The 22,716-nt window shown below is 37.5% G+C and overlaps 1 protein-coding gene across 1 annotated transcript in view; it reads left to right on the forward strand.

The window, feature by feature from the left end:
• The window catches only part of LOC124796144, a 399,330-nt gene extending 387,418 nt beyond the window's left edge, over window positions 1–11,912 (forward strand). Inside the window, exons 4-6 of the mRNA XM_047260236.1 lie at window positions 2,397–2,515; window positions 5,711–5,851; window positions 7,375–11,912. Of these exons, the coding sequence (XP_047116192.1) occupies window positions 2,397–2,515; window positions 5,711–5,851; window positions 7,375–8,149 (1,035 nt within the window). The 3' untranslated portion in view covers window positions 8,150–11,912. The remainder of the gene's footprint in view (window positions 1–2,396; window positions 2,516–5,710; window positions 5,852–7,374) is intronic.
• The last annotated feature ends 10,804 nt before the right edge of the window (window positions 11,913–22,716 follow it).

Here is a 22,716-nt window from a genome sequence, read left to right on the forward strand (position 1 = left end):
TACAGTCCTTGGTATACACAGAGTCCAAGGAAACACTTGATACTGACAGCATAGCACTAATCAAGTTGCAGACTCAGGCCGATCATGTGCGGCTGAGGCTAGCAGGAGCTGCGTTTATATGCAGCTGATGTAGGGGACACACCTGGCGCGGCGCGGTTTGATTCAACGCACCATTTGCCGTCGTTTCTTCTCTGACTTCTCTGGTCTTTCATTTTGCATCTTCGTTCCAGTGTTTGTGGTTACGCCAGAACACTGGGATCACTGTCTCCCACCTTGGAATGTAGTGTATCCATTCCAGGTGTGAGCCAAGGATGGTGGCATTTCTGCTCATGTGTCATTTCTTGCTTAGCAGCTCGTTACGTGCTTTGCTACAGTGACAGCATCCTCTTCTTACCTGGCTATCTTTAGAACACACAAAAGACAAGTTGAAGACATCCCTTATTGTTTACCTCAGTGACCCTGAATTATCTAGATGAACCTTTTATTGAATGGAGACTGGTTAAGGCTCTAGACACATCACATGACCTGGCCCCAGATCCTGATTCATTATCTAGATGAACCTTTTATTGAATGGAGACTGGTTAAGGCTCTAGACACATCACATGACCTGGCCCCAGATCCTGATTCAATTCATAATGATGTGATCCAACAAATGAATGATACCTACAGACTTGACCTAATCAAGGTGTTAAACTGTATTTGTCTAGAGTGTTTTTTTCACTTCACTATAGGGGTGGAGGGGAACTGCCATCATTCCAATCTCAAACCTGAAAAAGAAAATGCAGTATCCATAAACAGCCACCAGCAGATTAGCCTCATTATTATGTTCTGCAAGCAGCTTGAAAGGATGGTAGTCCAATGATTATGCTGAGTTTGTAAATTGTGGAACTGTGTCCCTTTATCTATGTGGTGTCTGGAAGGAAAAATCCACAGCCAATCATTTGGTTAGGTTGGAAACAGTAGTTTGACAGGTTTCTCCTAAATGCCAAGATCTCATTGCAGTTCTTGTTTGATCTTTAGAAGGTGTGCACCACTGCTTGGCACCATTACATTTTACTTATCTTCCGTGACTGGGGCTTTCAAGACTTTTATTCATCTGTTTTTTCCGCTCTCATTTCTATGGGTTATTTCACATGTCACTCAGCTCCCCATTGCTCCAAAAAAATGATGTCTCATACGGCTCCATGCTCTCTTGCTCTTCCTTTATTGCCATCAGTGGGCTTGTGACCCCTGTGAAGCCAGATTTACAGCTCTGACGATGGCAATGTAATTTGCTGAGACTGTTCATCACAATAAAGGCAGTACAATTTCAATCTCGGCTGTTTGAAGCTGTTCTTTTGTTTCTAGATAATTATATGTTTTATTAGTCATTCTTGCATTTAATGCTACTTGGATAATCTTTATCACAAAATCGTACACACATTAATCTACATCTACACCGATACTCTGCAAATCACACTTAAGTGCCTGGCAGAGCGTTCCTCGAGCCACCTTCACAATAATTATCTATTCCAGTCTCAAACAGCACATAGAAGAAACTAAAACCTGTATCTTTCTGACTTCCCTTATTTTATCACGATCATCATTTCTCCTTTCTTAGGTCAGTGTCAACAAAATATTTTCACATTCGGAGGAGAAAATTGGGGACTGAAATTTCTTTGGATTCAGCTGCAACGAAAAAGCCTTTGTTTAATGATATCCACCCCACACCCTTTGTGACATCAGTGACAGTCTCTCCCTATTTTTCTGTTCTTCTTTAAACTTTCTTGATGTACTCTGCTAATCCTATCTGTTAAGGACCCCACATCACCCAGCAGTAGTCCTAAAGATGACGGGCAGGTGTAGTGTAGGCAGTCTCTTTAGTATATCTGTTGCATCTTCTAAGTGTTCTGGCAATAAAATGGAGTTTTTGGCTCACACTCCCCACAAAATTTTCTGTGTGTTCTTTCCAATTTAAGTTGTTTGTTATTGTAATTCCTAGGTATTTAGCTGAATTTATGGCATTTAGATTTGACTGATTTATAATGTAACTAAAGTTTGGATAAAATCTTTCAAAGCATTTACAAGCACATGAAATATTAACCAAAAGCAGTTAAGGGTCTAAAAATTCGTGGCTTGATCTACACACAGTGACTTTCAGTGAGACCTGCTTAAGAATAAAAGGTCATAATACACATTCAAGTGATTAACATGTGAGGGTTAAAAATAAGGCACTTAACATTTGACACTTCCCGAATAGCAGCAAATAGATTTCCATGTTCATTTAACTGAAAAAAGAAGAAAAACATTATGTAGCAATATGCTTCTTAATGTGTAATGAAAGTGTGACCTTGTTATATATTATTAAAGAATATTATCATTAATACATGTTATTAATTGCATTTGGTTATCTGCAGGCAGAACAGAGTCGCCAGATGTACAAGCAAGTTATGGATCAGGTGGCAAAATTCTTAAAACGCGCTCATATTAGTCTGGATGCTATACAGAATAAAATGGATTGCAACATGACATGCAGGTTAGTTACTTTGTACATTTGGAATTAGAAATTCTTATATTCCACCATTGAGTAAAACTGTGCTATTAATGCTGTTTGGTATCACTGACCTAAAGCTTTCTCAATCATTTTTACTTTTTGTATGCCACTATAATACAGTAGAATAAATTATTGCATAAGAAAAAAATATTCACTATGACTCAGCTGAAATATTCCAGTATGCATTTAGATATGCATTGTTATGAAACTTTATGCTGTGCTTGTCTATTGGACTGAATTTTTGTATGGACATCTTAAATACAGATAAGATGTGGATTGAAATGTTGTAACATACATATTTCTGTTTGTTGTTAACATTCATCACTGTTTCCTGTAATACAAATCTGAAAGAAAACATGTTTTCTCACATGCATTTATGGGCCTGAATACTGGTGCTTAAATCACTGTCAGTGTTGTAAAATTTTAACAATGAATGTTCATTTCAAGCAGAAATGACAAATGTTTGGAAAATTTTATTCAAGTATACTTGCCTGACTAGACAGTTGTGGGCATGTTTTATGTAGTGACAAGAAAAAATATTTTTTTTTGTCTGTCAGCCAATACTGGCTATTGATATGTCATTTACTTGCTATGCCAAACATGTTATTCTGTTTCTTGTATGCTTTTTTTTAGGTAAAGTTGTGTACCATACCTGCTCCTGAGGAATCATAGATGTGATTACTTAATAGATAATACTAGTCAAGTTTGTAAAACACAAACAAAGTTTAAAAAGTGGAAAACTTGTCATACGTCAATGTTGACGGAAATTGCTTCACCCAGAATGAGTAACTCAAATTGGTGAGAACTTGGAGGCTATCTAGAACAGTGAACCAGTAGAAAGCGATTAATATTGCAGGAAGATAATGTAAACTTAGGTTTGAAACTGCTCTCTTTGGTGTGACAAGAAATTTTAGTGTTGTGCCAGGCTTAGGCAAGGAAACGCTTTCAAGTGAAATGGACACATGGAATTAAATACCTGCATACCATATCAATGCCACAGAGTGCAATATCAGTGTAAGAGGCAAATTGTGGAGGGAGTTGGGGGGGGGGGGGGGTTATGGGGCTACAGAAACCCCCTTCCCTTCACCCAAGAACTACACCTGATTCTTCTTAATCTTAAGGGGGGGAAAAAAATCTTTGCAATGTAGCTTTTAAACTCAAGTCTCGGAAATGTTCTTGTGGTTCTAGTTGATATTATAATAGATGAGTTTGGATACAGTATGGTGATAAAAAATTTCTATGAGATAAATGCTACATTTAGCCATCTTCAGGCACTCCTATTAAGCAAATAAGTAATGACAGTCATTGGCTCGTGTACCACAGGATTCATAAAGTAACTAGGTGCCATGGACTGCTATTCGTCAGGAGAACGTATTACAAACACATAGTCACCACTGTCAGCACACGTTCAGAATTACTCTCCAGACGAATAGCAGTCCATGGCACCTAGTTATTGTATGAAACCGTGATACGTGATACATGAGCCAATGACAGGAGGTTCTAATTTGGTTAATAGTAGGACCTGAAGATAATTCAGTTGTAGCATTGAAACTAGTTGTCTGAATAATAAATACTTTGATAATATGGCTGTGATGTTCCACTTCTATTACTTCAATAGGAAGTGGCTGGTCATTTACATAGAGTAAGAACAGATAGTGACCCAGTGTACCCATGTCATACAGCACACTGAAGACATTCATACGCATATTGTGAACCTTGCTTTGTTATGACTATCACTGTATTTTATTTATGACAGAGGTTGTTCTCATATTGTGGTCATTCAGTGTCATTAATGACAATAATTCCAAAGAATCTTACGAATGCTGGTTTGCCCCAACTTCATTTCATTTGTGTTTGTGTCCTCCTGTTCATAATCTTTCCTCATTCACACTGCCATCAAGTTGCAACATTTACTCGTCTCACAAATAGTTTTTCCTCACCTTATTCTTTGAATTCTTCCATATAATCAATCTACAGTGATTCTCTACTCTGTTCTTCATAACTGCTGGAAAACAGAAATAATATTGAAGATGACAATGCAGAGAATTATAATGTACTTATTACAGTGCATCTAAAAAGGCTTTTCAAAAATTTCCTTCAAAAAAGTGGGAAGGGGGGCAGGGGCAGATTTAGGTAGGTGGCCATTCATTTTTCAATCTAGTACAGCGCCAGCACCAACACTAGAAATGTTTTAAATATATTGCAGACATTCCTCTCCAAAATGTATTTTATGTTTGAATACACAACATATTTTTATAAATAATTATGAAGGATTTGTCCAAAAGCTTAATGTGCAACAATCTTTTCATTTTGACTGACTACAACTCAGCATGTCATCTTAATGATGAGTAACGATCTATCCTTCCGTAATTACTGATATTCCGGTGTGGGCTTTCAGAATATTTATAAATTATTTTTAAGTAAAGAACATATACAACAACTGAATTTGACATATTTGTATTAGGCAAACTTGCTTTGTAGTTGTTTGCTACTTATCAAAGCACTATTGCACAAAAATTCAGTCCCTGACAGTAATCAGTAAACGAACTTTAGAACAAATACCAGTGCCTGAGATTTGCATGATGATGCAGTAAGGTTAAATTATTTCAGCTAAAGCAAAAGTCATGTAAATTTTACCAAGAGTACTCAATTAGGAATTGTCCTGTTGTACCACATAGACTGACAGTTTCTATATGCCACTGTCTATCCAACTGTCCATTGTTTAAAAAATGTAAGTACTAGATGACTGCTGCACAGGTGTGAATTCTGTCACATAAAACAAGGCTCATGAAATTCTCATTTGTTATTCATTATTTAGTTTCATTTTCTAAGTAATTGGATGTATTAAATTGGTTTTAGTTAGCGATTTGCCCAGGATCTCCCTGCTTGTAAAATTTAAAAACCTGGAGCAAAGTAAAAGACAGAAATAATGATAAATCTTTATTTATACTACTACTACTACTACTACTACTACTACTATTTTTTTAGAGTGGTACACAATTCTCAACAAAGAGAGAAGCAAATCAATTAATTGAGCAGATTCCTTCATTTTCTTTCAGAGGTTGTGCTCTGAAATACGAATACACTCCTTTCAGTATATTCTGTGGACTTACCTAAAAATTTGCATTGTAACTGACAATGCAGTGTATGCATATAAATCACCATTCTCTGTTGCAGGGTTCCACGCTCGAGAAGTGTTCACACTGTCAATGCCTCTCCTGTGAGGCATAGTCAGAGTTCAGACTTCCCACGCACCAAGAGCATTGCACAAATTGAAGGATCGCAGACTACTAACAGTGCCTTCAAAGATTTCACTTGGTATGGAAATAACACTTTTTTTGTTTCTTCAAGTAACTACTTTCTCAGAAATAAAAGTTAATTTTTGTAGTTGCGTACAGTGTGTCCCATTTCCTAACAGATTTAAATTTACTGAAAAGTGAGTACAAATTAGACTGATTAAAATCGAGCGATCAGTGCAATGCATAAAGTATAAGATGGTGTAAGTATTTCTGTGACTGCTCCTTCTAGTGAAGGATGCTCACTGAAATGAAGTCTCATTCTAAGAAAATTATAGAAACAGTATCTTAATCAGTTCTGAATGTGAAGGGATAGCTATTCTGTGGAATATGGGAAGACTCACTCTGGAATGTAGACATGAGACACGAAAGCAAAGTTTTTTCTTTTTTAAGTAGTTGTCTAACGCTCTTGTGCAAGCAGTATGCTTTTTAAATTTTTTTAAATATAAATCTTGTTGAACCTGACCTAATCCATATGAGTTGGCATATTTTAGAAATAATTCTGATATAAAGGAGAATATTAAAAAATCATTATGGTCTGTTAAATATAGATGCATTGCTGTGGAGAACTTTGGTAGATTAATGCTATTTACACTTTCAGTGTGTAACTTGAGCCATGACATAAAAGGAAAAAGTTATTCAGTTTTCTAATTGAAGAACTTTATCCTTTTACACTGTGATTCAAGTTATACACTGCAAGTGTAAATTGGAGTAGTCTACAGTAGTTCACTGCATTAATGTATCTACTGAAAATATATCGTGTTAAAAGTAGTTCGACAGTAATGAAAGTGAAGATATTCAGTTTACATACCGACAATAAATTTCTAGGATTTTGTAAGTTGAAGAGTAAGCAATTGTACCAGAAGCAGAGAGAAAGTCAAAATTGAAGTTTTTAGAGTGGTGGCATTTGAGAAACTCTGCCAGTGGTATCCTGACTGTCTTTCTGATTTAGACTCCAGTCAGAATTAAAGTGGTTGATGGTAAGGGCATACATTTCAAGAACGTGCCATGTGTAGTTGGACTGTGGACACTGATCAAAGCATCTTATCAGACATCACTGAGGAACACTTCAGACAGTTTTATTGTTTGAGCAAGTGCTAGTCATATAAGCACTGACTTTGTTCCAGTACTGTAATTGTACCAACCAGAAATTATATTTGATCCTGTGCTGGCTTTAATATTGTGACAGATAATAAAGATAGCAACCACACACATCACATCTGACAAATGAGTTTACTTTGCTTTGTATGAGAGACCATAAAGTCACCATCTTTTGAGTATAAATAGTGCAGTTTTTGTGCGAAATTCAAGAGTATTTGTCATTTAAATTTAGCAGCACTTGTTTCAGTTACCAGGCATTTAAATATTTTGTTTCAGTGGTTAAACTCCATTTTCTAACTTGGCATAATTTAATGTAGACTATCACTATACTTTTATGTTAGTTTATTTTCTGGTAAAACATGAATTTCCTGTCAGTTATTTTCCAGAAGTGGAAACAATGCAATGTGTAACTTTCTAACACTGTCTTTTGGACTTCTGTTGCAGGAGGCGGACAAGAAAAGTTAACGACAATGCTGATGAGGTCACTCCAGCAAAGTTGGCAGAAGAAGCATTCAGATTACTTCGTATTGTCCAATCCCTAATGAATACAAATGAACCTGATCTTGCCCAATCCCTGAATGGCTCATTGCCAGGAAGCCAAAGAAGCAGCCTCACTGCATCAGATGAACTTCCGGCTTCTTTTCATAGGAGGCTTAATGTAGGTGAAGTTCCTAAGTTCCCTGCACCAAGAAACTGTAGCTCCTTTCTGCACAGTGCGAGTGTAGATGATAGAAACTCGCCTGATGTGTCCTCTATTCATTCTAGTTCTTCCAAAATGACAGATGGGGCAGATTTCGAAGGTGGATGTTTAACTAGTGGACTTGAAGCAGGATTTGCTGGAAGTATTGCTAGTACTAAAGACACAACTACATGCAGCAACATTAGTATTTCAAAGAAACATTGCAATGGTTGTAGTAATCATATAACAGAGGCAAGCTCAGCTTCATATGAATTAGTCAATCAAGTGAAACCACAAGCTCATCAGCTTAGTGAAGATGAAAGTGGCTTTTCATCAATGAATTCTTTTCAAGATGTTGGTCTACCAATGATGCCTCCATCAAAATTGGAGGGAAGTTTTCAAGAAGTTGGACTTCCTGTTGTTGAAGAGACAGAAATTATCCATAAACACAGACGATGGAGTTCCAGCCCAGTGCAGTCAGCTTACTCAGCTCAAAGTGTGACATTCCCTTCTGAAACATTTCATGTTTTGTGGGTGTGAACTGATTATTTCAAGACAAAACAGCAGCAGTGTTCTCATAATTTCCTCATCTCAGTAACAAGAAAGGCTATACTTTCCAGAAGACAGCAGATGTGGCAAACTGTACTATTACACACAACATGTTTCAAAAGTGTAGTATGAATTATGCAGCTACCACCATTGTTTCTTAAAGAAATTATAGTATTTATTCTGTCTTTGCTTAGTTTGACAAGGGGTATTGAACTGTATGAAGTAATCTTTCGAAATCACTGTGCGTCAGTGATAGTTGTTTTTTTTATTGTTTTTCTTATAAATACTTGAAACTCAGTGTTTGCAGCTTTTATTATATATTACATTTTAAGTGTCTTTCTGTAACAAAATGTAAATTGCATTTGCAATAAAACAAAAATGAACAGTACTGTCTTGATGCTTATGAACGTGAATACAGATACTGTGTAGGGAATAATTACACTATTAGTGGTAATTTTGATTTACATTCTACATTATGTTTTGTATTTGTGCAAATGATTTATGTTGTGAATGTATTGAAATAACACCTTAAACTGTTTGTTTGGATATGATCTGCATTGTTAATCTGTTCTCATTTTATAAAATCATATTGCCTGCATAGATATAATTTAACTTTCAAAATTTTGTGCAAACCTTAAAAAACACACACATTTTTTGCCTGGGAGATAACTAAATTACTGCTGCTCATGAGTCAAACAAAAAAAATATTGAACTTTAAACAACAATAGTAGTAGCTAGACTGAGGCAGATGCATGGTGTCACATTTGCAAGGCTCTTCAAATCACTTGACATTGTATGAGCATTTCAAATTTTTAACAAATATAAATTCAGTTGCTGAGTCCACTCTCCTTTCCTAATAATTCCACTGTTAAGATGTTACAAAACTTTAAAATACACAGACAGCTACAGTATGTAACTTGTTCAACATATACGTAATTCAAAAAGGTGCCAAGTTTTTGATTTGCCACATAGAAATACAGGTGACTGAATTGAAAGCTAGAAAACTGGAAAGGAAAGCAAATTTATGAGAAAATAAATGAAACAGTGCTTGAAGATTAGATGTACGATATTTTTAAACAGAAAACATCACATCACCCTTTTTGTATCAGGTGTGCTACATTTTCATACTGCAGTGTGTTTTATATTGCAATCATCAGCTCCATAAAGAAACAGACGAGTATGTGCAGTCATCTGATGTGTAGCATTTTTTGTGTGCATGTCTTTTGCACCATGATTTTGTTTCTAAATTCATATTTGGTAGGTTCTCTAAATTAAACAAGATTTGTTAATTACTGTCTAGGTTTTCTCCAGAAGTCTATGTCTTCCCTTGTCTGTGTCTATTGTAAAAAAAAAAAAAAGTGCATTATGTTTAATACCAGACTGATCTTATACAGAAAGAAATTGACACCGTATTTCAGCAACAAAATGTTGTTTTAGAGTTCTGTTACTAATTTCCCAATAAACGCTCATTGTGCATTGTGTAGCCCACACTTAAGGTGTTACACTTAAATGAAGTGAAGAGACAGCTTCTCTCTGCTTTGAAACACATGTTAATGTCTATATTCTTGAATAGGCAGTAACTTTAAAAAGATAAAGTGCTTCTATTAAGTTGTGTATGAAACAAGGTCAGAATTCATCTATCTTTCTTTTGTACTTGTGAAATTTCCACTAGGTATATATTTTGTTAGTGTGTGTATCTGCACCATAGCAACATTAAAACTCTTGTTTCCTGGTATACTCCATTGTAAAATACTAAAAGTGCAAAAAAATTAAGTATTTAGAGATGGCAAAGACAAACAGTCACACGTTCTCAATAGAAGTGATAGAATGTCCTGGTAAGCAGTTCTGCCAGAATCAGACTTTGGAATTATCAGGTTGTTTCTAGTGTGGTATGGCGCAAAATTTCTCAGTGTTATTTATTATGATACATGTGTTGAATGAAGTTCTCAGAACACATTTGAGATTACTGATACATTTGTATATATTACAAATTATTTCGTTGTAATATTTTCTTATCGTTGTTTTTATCTCCCCCGCCCTCTCTCTTGGTCAGCTTCAGGATGTTTTCCAATGCTGCTGTTGTTGTTACTACTACTACTACTACTACTACTACTACTACTACTACTACTACTCAATGCTGAAACGCCCATTTCCTCTGTATTTCTTGGCTCTGCCATATGCCAAAACTTGCCTAACTTGGAAACTTCCCCAATGTTCATGAAGTTTTCTGACTTTCTTGCTTCAGTAGATTCCTTAACTACATTCTCCCAAAATTTTGGAGTCTACAGTGTTGATCTACTTGCAGGAATTAACAATAGCTTATGTATTAGACTTTTTGTCACATATCTTGGTGGTATTTCTTTGACTTCCCAACTGTTCAGATGGTCTCTCACATTTAGGACATGCCACACACACATGGAATACAGCTTTTGTCCTAAACAGGAAACAGTTAACAAGCTGTACTATGAAAAATGAGTCCATTTCTCAGAAAATGCTTGAAAGTTAGGGAGGAATGAAATGGATCTTCAGTTGGAATGTAATTTGGTTTAGTTCTTTTTTTACACACGGGCACAACTACTGCATCCTGAGGTCTGTGGTGAAGTATGAACTTCCATAGAATCTTATTATTTGGCTTTCATTTCCTCTAATGTTAATTTTACATTGAAGGATATACCTCAGATTCAAGTTTTCCTTTAAATAACATTTGATTACAATAAACTCCTGATGATTTTTAAAATGCTCTTCAAATTAGTTCCCAGATTTTCGTAATCAGAAACCACTTGTTTCCTCCACATGTTTTCTTTAGTGTTTTCATGCCCTCCAGGTAAAAGCTTTCTGCTATTCCTGGATCTGTTAACCACTTTGAGGACATGTATTGATACTCAAATGCTTCAAGCTACCTATTGGTATTTTATTATTTACCAGTATGTAGTAAAATACTCTGGAAATTCTTCACAGGCTAAGCCAGCAAAATTTATATAGTCTATAAAAATGTGCTTTCCGTGATATTGTAGAAAAGGGAAGACAAGTCCTAGAATCTTGATTAAAAAAAATGTAATCATTGCAGTCTGCTGGAAATTAGATCAGGCTGTGTATCTGTCTGTATGGACAAACAGTGATTTACAGTGCACGACAAAAGAATGTGATGTTTGGGATTTTATACTGGTGCTGCATGTGATTTCATTTACTTTTGCTTGCTTTGTTTGTTTTGTGTGTTTATCGTATGGACCATTTAATTAATATGATAATTAAGTGTTCAAAGTTCCTTTTGTCTTTTTTCTTCCTTTACTTTATTTCAAACTGGTATTAACTAACCATTTATACTGGAGATATATTTTACAGCTAATGTAAAACATAAATACTATTGCCTGAATGTGTTTTTATAGAAAGAGAGGACTATTGACGTTATAGTTGTGGTGTGTGCATATTTTATGCAAAGAATTTTCTGCTTGTACAATTATTTAATTTTTCTAATTAAGTTCTTGGAAGCAGTTGTTTCACTGCCATCATTATTTTACATACATTGTCTATGAAAAATTGTTGAATTCCTTTTTTTAGCCTCTGTTCGACTGCAAATATAATTTCATTGTTTTTGCAATATTGTGTGTGAAGAATTTGATTAATATTTTGTGGGTTGCTGTAAATACTGCTGTAAAGACATTTTAAGGTTCCTTCACTGTGTCAATGTGTTTGTATCAATGTGTGTGTGCACAACAAATAATAAAAATAAAATAACTGAAAGTATTGAAATGGATGGAGACTTGTTTATTACCTGTTCTGGAAAATGAGAGACTGGTTTAGTAAATAATGCTAATCAGTTGTTTGCTCTGTTGGCCTTCACAGTGTTACTTCTAGCAATGCCATTTGAGGGATTTATATAATTACATTTCAACAGAAATTTACCAACAGTGTTGAAAAAAGTTTATAAACACAGAAAACAAGCACCTTTGTCCTTTAATTTTACAGTTAGCATTCAGTACACTATACAACCATCCTCACTGTACAACATACCATGAAACAAAATCAAGAAACAATAATTTATAGAATGTACATAGAATATGTACTATATATACCATTAATATTGTAAAATTTTCTCTGTAGTTCACATTTTGGCATTACACGTGCACTTAAAAGCCAAAACATTATGACCACAACCCATCGCAATACTGGATACCACGTGGTGGCACTGTGGGCATGTGATGCAGTAATAGAAATATGTAAGCATAGTAGACATGGATGGGGATGATCTTATCAAATTGGGAACTCCATAAAGATAATCAACTTTGACAGAGGGAAGATTATTATTACACAGAGCCTGCGAACAAATATCTCGAAAACAGTGAAGCTACTCAAATGTTCATTTGCTACTGTAATGAGCATCTATGGAAAGAGGTAGGAGGTGACTGAAATTATTCCTAGGCACTAAACGGTTGGACATCCATGACTCTTCACAGAACGTGGGGCTGGGAGCCTTGTCTGCTCTGTAAAGTATGGCATCTCTGCTAAAATAGCACAATGATGGTGCATGCATGAGTGTTTCGGAGCACACTGTTTATCTTGCATAGTTGAACATGGAGCTCCAAAGCAGACCACACCTACCTGTTTGCATGTTGACCTAACATCATCACCAATTACAACTGCAGTGGGCATGGACCAGTGGGATTCACCTGTTGATCGATGGAAACGTGTCTGCTCTTCAGGTTTATTACATTTTTGCTACACTAGATCAATAGTTGTCTCTACAACTGACATCATCAAGGTGAATGGTGGCTTGAAACATACCGTGTGCCATTTACACAGGCTGGTGGCGGCAGTATTATGCTATGGGAAACATTCTCCTGCATTTTCATGGGACCTGTGGTACTAATAGAAGACACGTCGACAGCTGTGGACTACCTGCATCCCTTCATGCTTGATGTCTTCCCTAACTATGATGTCATCTTTCAGCAGTATAATTGTGTATGTCTTAGAGCCAGAAACATAATACAGTAGTTTGAGGAACATTATAGTTAACTTAGGTTGCTCTCCCGATGACCAAATTTGCCTGATGTAAATCTCATGGAACCCATCTGGTTCGCTATCGGGCACCATCGCCGTGTACACAAATCAGCGGCCTGTTATCTGTGTGAATTACATGACCTAGGCATAGACATTGCATATTGCATAACTCTGTAAACCCAACAACAAAGTGTCAGATACCTGATATGCAGAGTGAGTGCTGTATTTCGTTCCAAACATGGATAGGAAGCTATTAAGCAGCTGGTCATAATATTTTGGTTTATCTGTGTATTTAGTGCATTGGGCAACATATTGAGAATACGAAACGGCTCCAAGCTAAGTGGGCATGCTATGATAAACCTGTATATGCATGTATAAAAAATTAAAACTGTCATCAGTCTGAAGACTGGTTTGAAAATCATGGTGCTTTATTAGGCATGGTGCTGTTGGGTGCGGTACACTGTTGCTTTCCTCTGCCCATGGAACTATATTACCCATCGAGTTGTGTTGGGACTGACAGTTTAATGTGGACTCTGAAAATGGTGCTGTACAGTATTTTTCAAATGGACAACCTACTAGACTGAGTAGTGGGGTGGTGGTTAGGGAGGGGCGTAGTTGGAGAGTAGACCTAGGTATAAATACAGTAAACAAGTTCAAACTGATGTAGGATGCAGTAGTTATTAAGTGACAAAGAGGCTTTTCCAGGATAGACTAGTGTGCATTAAAGCCATATATAGACTGAAGATCACATCAAAACCAAGCACTAGGAAATTGATTTCATCTGTTGATGGATTAGTCTTTGTATTTGGAGCATAGGAAGAATATGAAGTTTGTCTTCAGTAGAATGTTACAGGATTTAAGTTATCCTCTTACTTCTGTACATTTAATATGGAAAAAGAAAGTTGCCACATTCGTTAGAAACTGTCTTAATTTCAAGAATATTGACGTTAATAAATTTTGGTTAGAGCAGTACGTAGAAGCTTGTGCAACAGAAGTAGTATTTCATCATTTATAATAGTAAGCATATACAGAGAACCTTCAGGAAACTTTAACCTCTTCATAAAAAGTCTGGAAGCTGTATTGCCCATATCACAGCAAAAAAACAAGGAAATAGTGGTTGCTGGCGATGTTAACGTGAATTTATTGAAAAGCTCTGTCGGTGAACAGTTACAATCAGTAACACTGCCATTCAATTTTATTTCTGCTGTGAACTTTGCGACTAGGATATGTAAATGCTCTGAGACTGCTATTGATAACTTCTTGGTAGACGAATCAAAGGAAAAAAATGTCAAATCACAAAACCAATAGTAAATCATGACATGCAGAATCTTATGTTAGATGTTGAAACTTGGCAGGATATATAATCTATTAAATCTGAGTACAGGAGGGTAATAAATTGGTCAAAAATTGAGAATTTTGGAAGTTGCTCAGACACGAACTAGATAGATGTTTACAACACTTCTGGCACAAATGGAAAACATAAAGCATTCCTTTGTACAGAAAGCAGATGGCAGTTATATGAGAGTCGAGGGGTATGAAAGGGAAGCAGTGGTTGGGAAGGGAATGAGACAGGGTTGTAGCGTATCCCCGATGTTATTCAATCTGTATATTGAGCAAGCAATATAGGAAACAAAAGAAAAGTTCAGAGTAGATATTAAAATCCACGGAGAAGAAATAAAAATATTGAGGTTCGCCGATGACTTTGTAATTCTGTCAGAGAGAGCAAAGGACTTGGAAGAGCAGTTGAATGGAATGGACAGTGCTTTGAAAGGAGGGTATAAGATGAACATCAACAAAAGCAAAACGAGGATAATGGAATGTAGTCGAATGTAGTCGGGTGATGCAGAGGGAATTAGATTAGGAAATAGTTAAATGAGACACTTAAAGTAGTAAAGGAGTTTTGCTATTTGGGGAGCAAAATAACTGATGATGGTTGAAGTAGAGAGGATATAAAATGTAGACTGGCAATGGCAAGGAAAGTGTTTCTGAAGAAGAAAAATTTGTTAACATCGAGTATAGATTTAAACGTCAGGAATTCGTTTCTGAAAGTATTTGTATGGAGTGTAGCCATGTATGGAAGTGAAATGTGGATGATAAATAGCTTAGACAAGAAGAGAATAGAAGCTTTTGAATTGTGGTGCTACAGAAGAATGCTGAAGATTAGATGGATAGATCACATAATTAACGAGGAGGTATTGAACAGAATTGGGGAGAAGAGGAGCTTGTGGCACAACTTGACTAGAAGAAGGGATCGGTTGGTAGGACATGTTCTGAGACATCGAGGGATCACCAATTTAGTATTGGAGGGCAGCGTGGAGGGTAAAAATCGTAGAGGGAGACCAAGAGATGAATACACTAAGCAGATTCAGAATGATGTAGGCTGCAGTAGGTACTGGGAGATGAAGAAGCTTGCACAGGATAGAGTAGCATGGAGAGCTGCATCAAACCAGTCTCAGGACTGAAGACCACAACACGTCTTCAGTTCAGGGAAAAGGTGAAAGTCGCTGGGTGCCAGGTCAGGACTGTATGGCAGATGATCAAAAATGTCCCATTGAAATTGTTCAAGGAACCATTAGGTTGTGCCAGCAGTGTGTGGACGAGCACTGTCACGGATCAACACAATTCCTGAAGTCAGAATTCCTCTCCATTTGTTTTGAATGGCTCTCCACAAACATCATAAAGTTTCATAATAGGCAGCTGCATTGATAGTGGTTCCAGGATGCCTAAACTCTACAAGCAACACACCTTTCTGGTCAAAAACCACAAGAGCCATAACCTCTCTGTTGTTGAATGTTTGTTTGAATTGTGATTGTCATTTTGTTTCCAGTGTGTCATATTGGATCCTAGTTTCAACTCCAGTAACAATTGATTTCAAAAAGGTCCCTCCTTCAACATTATAACGGTCAAAAACATTCAAAGCTGATGCTATTCAGTGACTTTTGTGGGTCTTCGTCAATATTTTTGGAACCCAACGAGCACAAAGTTCTTTTGTAGCCTAAATCTACTTCTACATGATTACTCTGCTGTTCACAATAAAGTGCCTGGTAGAGGGTTCAATCAACCAACTTCAAGCTGTCTCTCTAACGTTCCACTCTTGGATGGCACCCAGGAAAAATGAGCACTTAAATTATTCTGTGTGAGCCCCGATTTCTCTTATTTTATCATGATGATTAGTTGTAGGTGGGTGCGTTCTGAGGAGAAAACTGGTGATTGAAATTTTGTGAGAAAATCCCATCTCAATGAAAAAGCCTTTGTTTTAATTATTGCCATTCCAGTTCACTTATCATGTCTGTGGCACTATCCTCCCCTACTTCGCGATAATACCAAACAAGCTGCCCTTCTCTGTGCTTTTTTAATGTCATCCGTCAGTCCCATCTGATGTGAATCCCACACTGCGCAGCAATACTCCAGAATAAGATGGACAAGCATGGTGTAAGCAGTCTCTTTAGTAGACCTGTTGCACCTTCTAAGTGTTCTGCCAATTAATCTCAGTCGTTGGTTGGCTCTACCCACAACATTATCTATGTGATCATTCCAACTTAGGGTATTTATAATTGTAATCCCAAATATTTAGTTGAATTTACAACCTTCAGGTTTGTGTGTCTTATCGCGTAATCAAAATTTAGCGGATTTCTTTTAGTACTCATATGGATAACTTCACACTTTTCTTTATTAAGGGTCAATTGCCACTTTCTGCACCACACAGATATCTAAATCATTTTGCAATTCTTTTTGGTCATCTGATGACTTTACAAGACGGTGAATGACAGCATCATCTGCAAACTATCTAATAGGGCTACTCAATTTGTCTCCTATGTTGTGAATATAGATCAAGAACAATAGAGGGCCTATAACACTTCCTTGGGGAATGCCGGATATTATTTCTGTTTCACTCAATGACTTTCTGTCTATTACTATGAACTATGGCCTTTCTGACAGGAAATCACAAATCCAGTTGCACAACTGAGGTGATATTCCATAGGCACGCAGTTTGGTTAGAAGACGCTTGTGAGGAATGGTTTCAAAAGCCTTCTGGAAATCTACAACTATGGAATCAATTTGACATCCCCTGTCGATAGCACTCATTACTTCATAGGGATAAAGAGTTAGTTGTGTTTCACAAGAACGATATTTTCTGAATCCGTGCTGACTACGTGCCAATAAATCGTTGTCTTTGAGGTACTTCTTAATGTTCCAATACAGTATATGTTCCAAAACCCTACTGCAAATTGAGTAGTGAGATGCACCTGTAGTTCAGCGGAATACTCCTACTTCCCTTTTTGTGTATTGGTGTGACTTGAGCAATTTTCTAGTCTTTAGGTACAGGTATTTCTGTGAACGAGTGGTTGTATATAATTGCTAAATATGGAGCTGTTGTATCAGCAGACTCTGAAAGGAACCTGACTGATATACAATCTGGTCCAGAAGCCTTGCTTTTATTAAGTGATTTAAGCTGCTTTGCGACACCAAGGATATCTACTTCTATGTTTCTCATCTTGACAGCTCTTGATTGGAATTCAGGAATATTTACTTAGTCATCTTTGGTGAAGGAGTTTCAGAAAATCGTGTTTAATAACTCTGCTTTAGTGTCACTGTCATCAATGATTTCACTGTTGTTATCACACAGTGAAGGTATTGATTGCAATTTGCTTTATGTATGACCAGAATCTCTTTGGGTTTTCTGCCAGATTTCGAGACAGTGTTTCATTGTGGGAATTATTGAAAGCATTTCGCACTGAAGCACACGCTATATTTCGAACTTATGCAAAACTTTGCCAGTCTTGGGGATTTTGAGCTCTTTTAAATTTGGCATGCTTTTTTTGCTGCTTCCACAACAGTCATCTGTGTTCCATGGGGGATTACTACCATCACTTATTAATTTATGTGGTATACATCTCTCAATTGCTGTCGATACTATCTCTTTGAAATCATTCCACAACCTTTCTACGCTTACATGAGCAGATTGGAAGGAGTGCAGACTTTCTCTTAAAAAGTGTTAAGAGCATTTTTATCAGCTTTTTTAAAATAGATGTACTTTGCATTTCTTTTTGATGGTTGTAGGAGGTATAGTATTCAGCCTAGCAGCTACTGCCTTGTGGTCGCTAATCCCAGTATTTGTTACGATGCTTACTATTTGTCCAGGATTATTTGTTGCTAAGACATCAAGTATACTTTCACAACCATTTATGCTTCGAGTGGGCTCATGAACTAATTGCTCAAAATAATTTTCTTACAAAGCATTCAGTACAATGTTTGATGACTTATGTCTTCTCTCAGCTTTAAGCGTATAAATTTTCCAACATAATGTGAGTAGATTGAAGTCATAACCAACTATAATTACATGAGTGGGGTACCTATTTGATATGAGACAAGTTTTCTTTGAACTGTTCAGCAACTGTATCTTTTGAGTTGGGGGTCACTAAAACAATCCAATTAATAGTTTAGTGCGATTGTCAAGATAACCTTTGCCCAACCTATTTTGCAGGAACTCTCTACCTCAGTTTCACTACAAGGCAAACTACTTCTTACAGCAACCAACTGTATTTAATCTATCCTTTCTGAACGCTGTTAGATTGTTTGAAAAAATTTCGACCGAACTTATTTCCGGCTTTAGCCAGCTTTCTGTACCTATAACTATTTGAGCTTCAGTGCTTTCTATTAGGGCTTGGAGTTCTGGTTCTTTCCCAACACAGCTACGACAATTTACAACTACAATACCGATTGTTTCTACAACTAACTTGCTGTGTTTTACCTGCCCGATTTTAGACAGGCATCCTTTCTGTGGTTTCCTGAGACCTTCTAACCTAAAAAACCACCCAGTCTCTTCCACACAGCCCCCGCTACCCATGTAGCCACTTCCTGTGTGAAGTGTAAATGTTCAGTAATGATAGCGTGCATGACAGATCTTGAAACTTGCGAAATTTCCATAGACAGAGCAGTTATGGCGAACCTACGATTTTCTCTAACCATTCTGTCAACTCGTTCAGTAAGGTCGAACAGACTTGCATCCTTGGCCCCCTTCATCATGCATGTCATTTCGGCCATCTTTAAACTTTCAGCACAACACCATCAGTCATGAAGTTATCACCGTACACTCGGATCATTCTCTGATGAATTTCTGCTGCGCTATTCCCTTCTGCTTGCAGAAACTGAATTACGCTGTGTAATTTACACTTGGCAGGAGCAACAAGGATGGCAGTCATGTTTACGTGGCTGTAGTGCAACGCAGACTGATGCCTTGAGTTCCCAGGTTCGATTCCCGGCGGGGTCAGGGATTTTCTCTGCCTCGTGATGGCTGGGTGTTGTGTGCTGTCCTTAGGTTAGTTAGGTTTAAGTAGTTCTAAGTTCTAGGGGACTTAGGACCACAGCAGTTGAGTCCCATAGTGCTCAGAGCCATTTGAACCATTTTGATGCCTTGAGGTTGGCATTGGCGGAGTGCGAGAGGTGCATAGTAGTTTACAGTGCATGTTCACTTTCTGGTGCTCCTGTAGCTTCTATACTAAGTGATCAGAGGTTTGGGGAAAAAAAGGCCCTTGCATGCTTATTGATCCATTGAATCATTCCATGTACAGAAGTGTAAAACAAGAGACAAGTGAAACACATGATGTGAGAACATGTATGTACATAATATTAGACAATGGAAATGCCAGACAGGCACAATTTAAATTCTGGCCTGAGATGTTGGTGTTGGCAGTCGTGTGCATGAGACGTGCTTTCTTGTGTGTATGAATAGTGTCTCTCTCTTTTACTGATGGAGGCTGTGGCCAAAAGCTTTATGTAAGTGTCTTTTTAACTGTGCTGTCAGCAAGTTAACATGTCTTCTTTATGGCAAGTAGCAATCTGCCTTTTCCTACATTACTGATATACATAATGTTGTTTTTTATAATGAACATCACACTGAAGATAAATTATGTGTGTATTCATAATAATATAACAGTAAGTCCAATTAATAATAATGCTGCTGATAATCAAACAATGAAAGTTCATTAAAGGGCAAGAAGCTATATCTAACAAATTAGTTTATTTTTGAAAGATAATCAAAATGCATAATTTAAGTAAAAGTAAAATGTCAGTCATTAGCTGCACATGGGAACCTTCTTTTGGTTTACTTTACCAATTCCAACTGTTTGAAATGTTATCCTCAGAAATAAAATATCTCAAGTCATCTATAAGCCAACATGGAATTGAACTGGATGGTATCCTTTGCTGCAGAATCCATTGAAACACATTGATATCGCCAAAAGATTTGGTATGTGTGATAAGTGGCAAACAATTAACTGTCAAATTTCACATTGTACATCGTATGTGTGACAAAATCCAGCCACCGAACTGATCATCTGTTACTGTCTGTCCCCATAGCAGTGTCATTTTGCTCCCTTGTTGTGCTCAATATATAAAGCATAAGTTGGTAGTGTTTGTGAGTATGACAACATGCTTTCAACTGCTGCCAGCTGAAACATTAACACACACACACACACACACACACACACACACACACACACACACACACACACACACAAAGAGAGAAATTATTTATTAAATAGTCTAATACAAGTTGTTATACACACACACACACACACACACACACACACACACACACACACACACACACAAAGAGAGAAATTATTTATTAAATAGTCTAATACAAGTTGTTATGAGTAAAGGAGTTAGACTGTTAACTGATTATCCATCCATATGAAGGTAAAATTTGTATCCTGAGAGTAAGTGTGAGTACAGTATGTGATATGAGTACTATAATCTGAGATTAAGGGGTACCAATAGATTTGTTTTGTCCAACCCGAGTTTGCTACATTTCAACAGAAATATTTTGAAGGGTATGTGGTGACACTGACCTGACCTGTATGGAATCTCTGTGAAACAGATAGGAAGGACTTTGACAAACAGTGAAGAAGCAGTGCATAGTAGGCGATGCCATTGTATGGGCATTGGGCATCTCTGAGGTAGTTTATGTTCATAAAGTGTTATACAGCTTACTGTACTGTGTATTACTGGCAGTATCCTACTGATGTGTAGTTCGATATATCCAGCATCTGCCACAGAACGTGCATCCATTTGGCATTCATGAAAATCTGGTCCAGACTATCATGTTGCAAAAATGTGGCCATCACACACCAATTCGTCCACAGTACCGATTTCTGTTGACAACAGCTTAAGGACTGCAGTGCAGGAGGAGCAGTGTGTCAGTGGGGTAATCATGTGATTAACATCTGAATACAGTGTTCAACAGTGTGCCATTTCTGTTGCTAACACTGGCCTTGTCACACCTCAACAATGCCCACCTGGACTGAACCCGTTGTTAGACTTTGAGGACACCACCACATCCAGTTCTGCCTCTGTTCAGCAACGGCCGCAAACTATGTACGATTCTCTCTTAGCACCTTCTGCGTCCTCTGCGCTGTACATTAGATTTTAGTGACTGCCACCTGTTCCACCACAACAAGTTGTGTCCTACTCAGATCCAGCAGCCATGTTGCATAACATGTCAACCTTTCTCATCACAATAGTTGACACATATTTAAAACTAGCACCATTCAGTGCCACGGTTTGCGACCATGGAGCATATTCTTGAGTATCTCAGGTTTTCCGACAATGCCAGCAAGTATGTGCACATCCTGTGCTACCTAGCGACACAAGCCGAAATCATTAGAGACATTATTTTGTACCTGCCACATAAGAACAATTATGGTTCAGTGAAAGCCACTCTGTTACAGAGACATTCACGCATTCCAGAACAGCAGCTTTAGGAGACCATGTACAATCAACAACTCCAGGAGGACACAGTCTGCAACTTTGGCCCAGACTTCACTCAGTCATTGATCTGTGTCTTATGCCAGACACGACACTGTAGATTCATTGGACAGTGAAGTTGTTGACTGACCAACAACAACACGCTATGATCACCAACGATTCAGCCCACTTAGATGATCAATGTGTGCTGGCAGATTGCATGCCTTCAGTGATCCACCACTTCCGCAGGATTAATAAGTACTAGGATACAACACTTAGTGCTGCTGGGAGTACTCCTGAGTCCATCACAACCACTCACAAATAGGACGTCATACAAGGGGGGCACCCAAAAGAAACCGGATTGTTGTCATAAAAAATTTATTGATGAACCTTTATACAAAATTACTTCAGTCACCTTCAAAATACTCTCCATTACATGCAATGCACTTGTCAGGTCTCTTTTCCCACTGTTGGAAGCACGTTTGGAACTCTTCAAGTTTGATATTGTCCAGTGCCCTTTGCGAAGATGTTTTTACCGCATTCACATCGTCATAACGCTCCCCTTTCAGCGTTTTTTTCATTCGTGGAAACAGGAAAGAGTCGCACGGGGCTAGGTCCGGCGAATACGGAGCGTGGGGAACAACAGACCACCTCTGAGATGCCAAATAGTGGGTCACTTGTAAGACCGTGTGTGCTGGAGCGTTGTGTTGCTGTGATGCAGAAACCAGTCACCTGATCGCCAAAGTTCAGGGCGTTTCCTCCTATCATCCTCTCGCAGACGCCTTAAAACATGCAAGTAAAAGTGCTGGTTA

This window comes from Schistocerca piceifrons, chromosome 4, assembly GCF_021461385.2.
Source record: "Schistocerca piceifrons isolate TAMUIC-IGC-003096 chromosome 4, iqSchPice1.1, whole genome shotgun sequence".
Taxonomy (NCBI): domain Eukaryota; kingdom Metazoa; phylum Arthropoda; class Insecta; order Orthoptera; family Acrididae; genus Schistocerca; species Schistocerca piceifrons.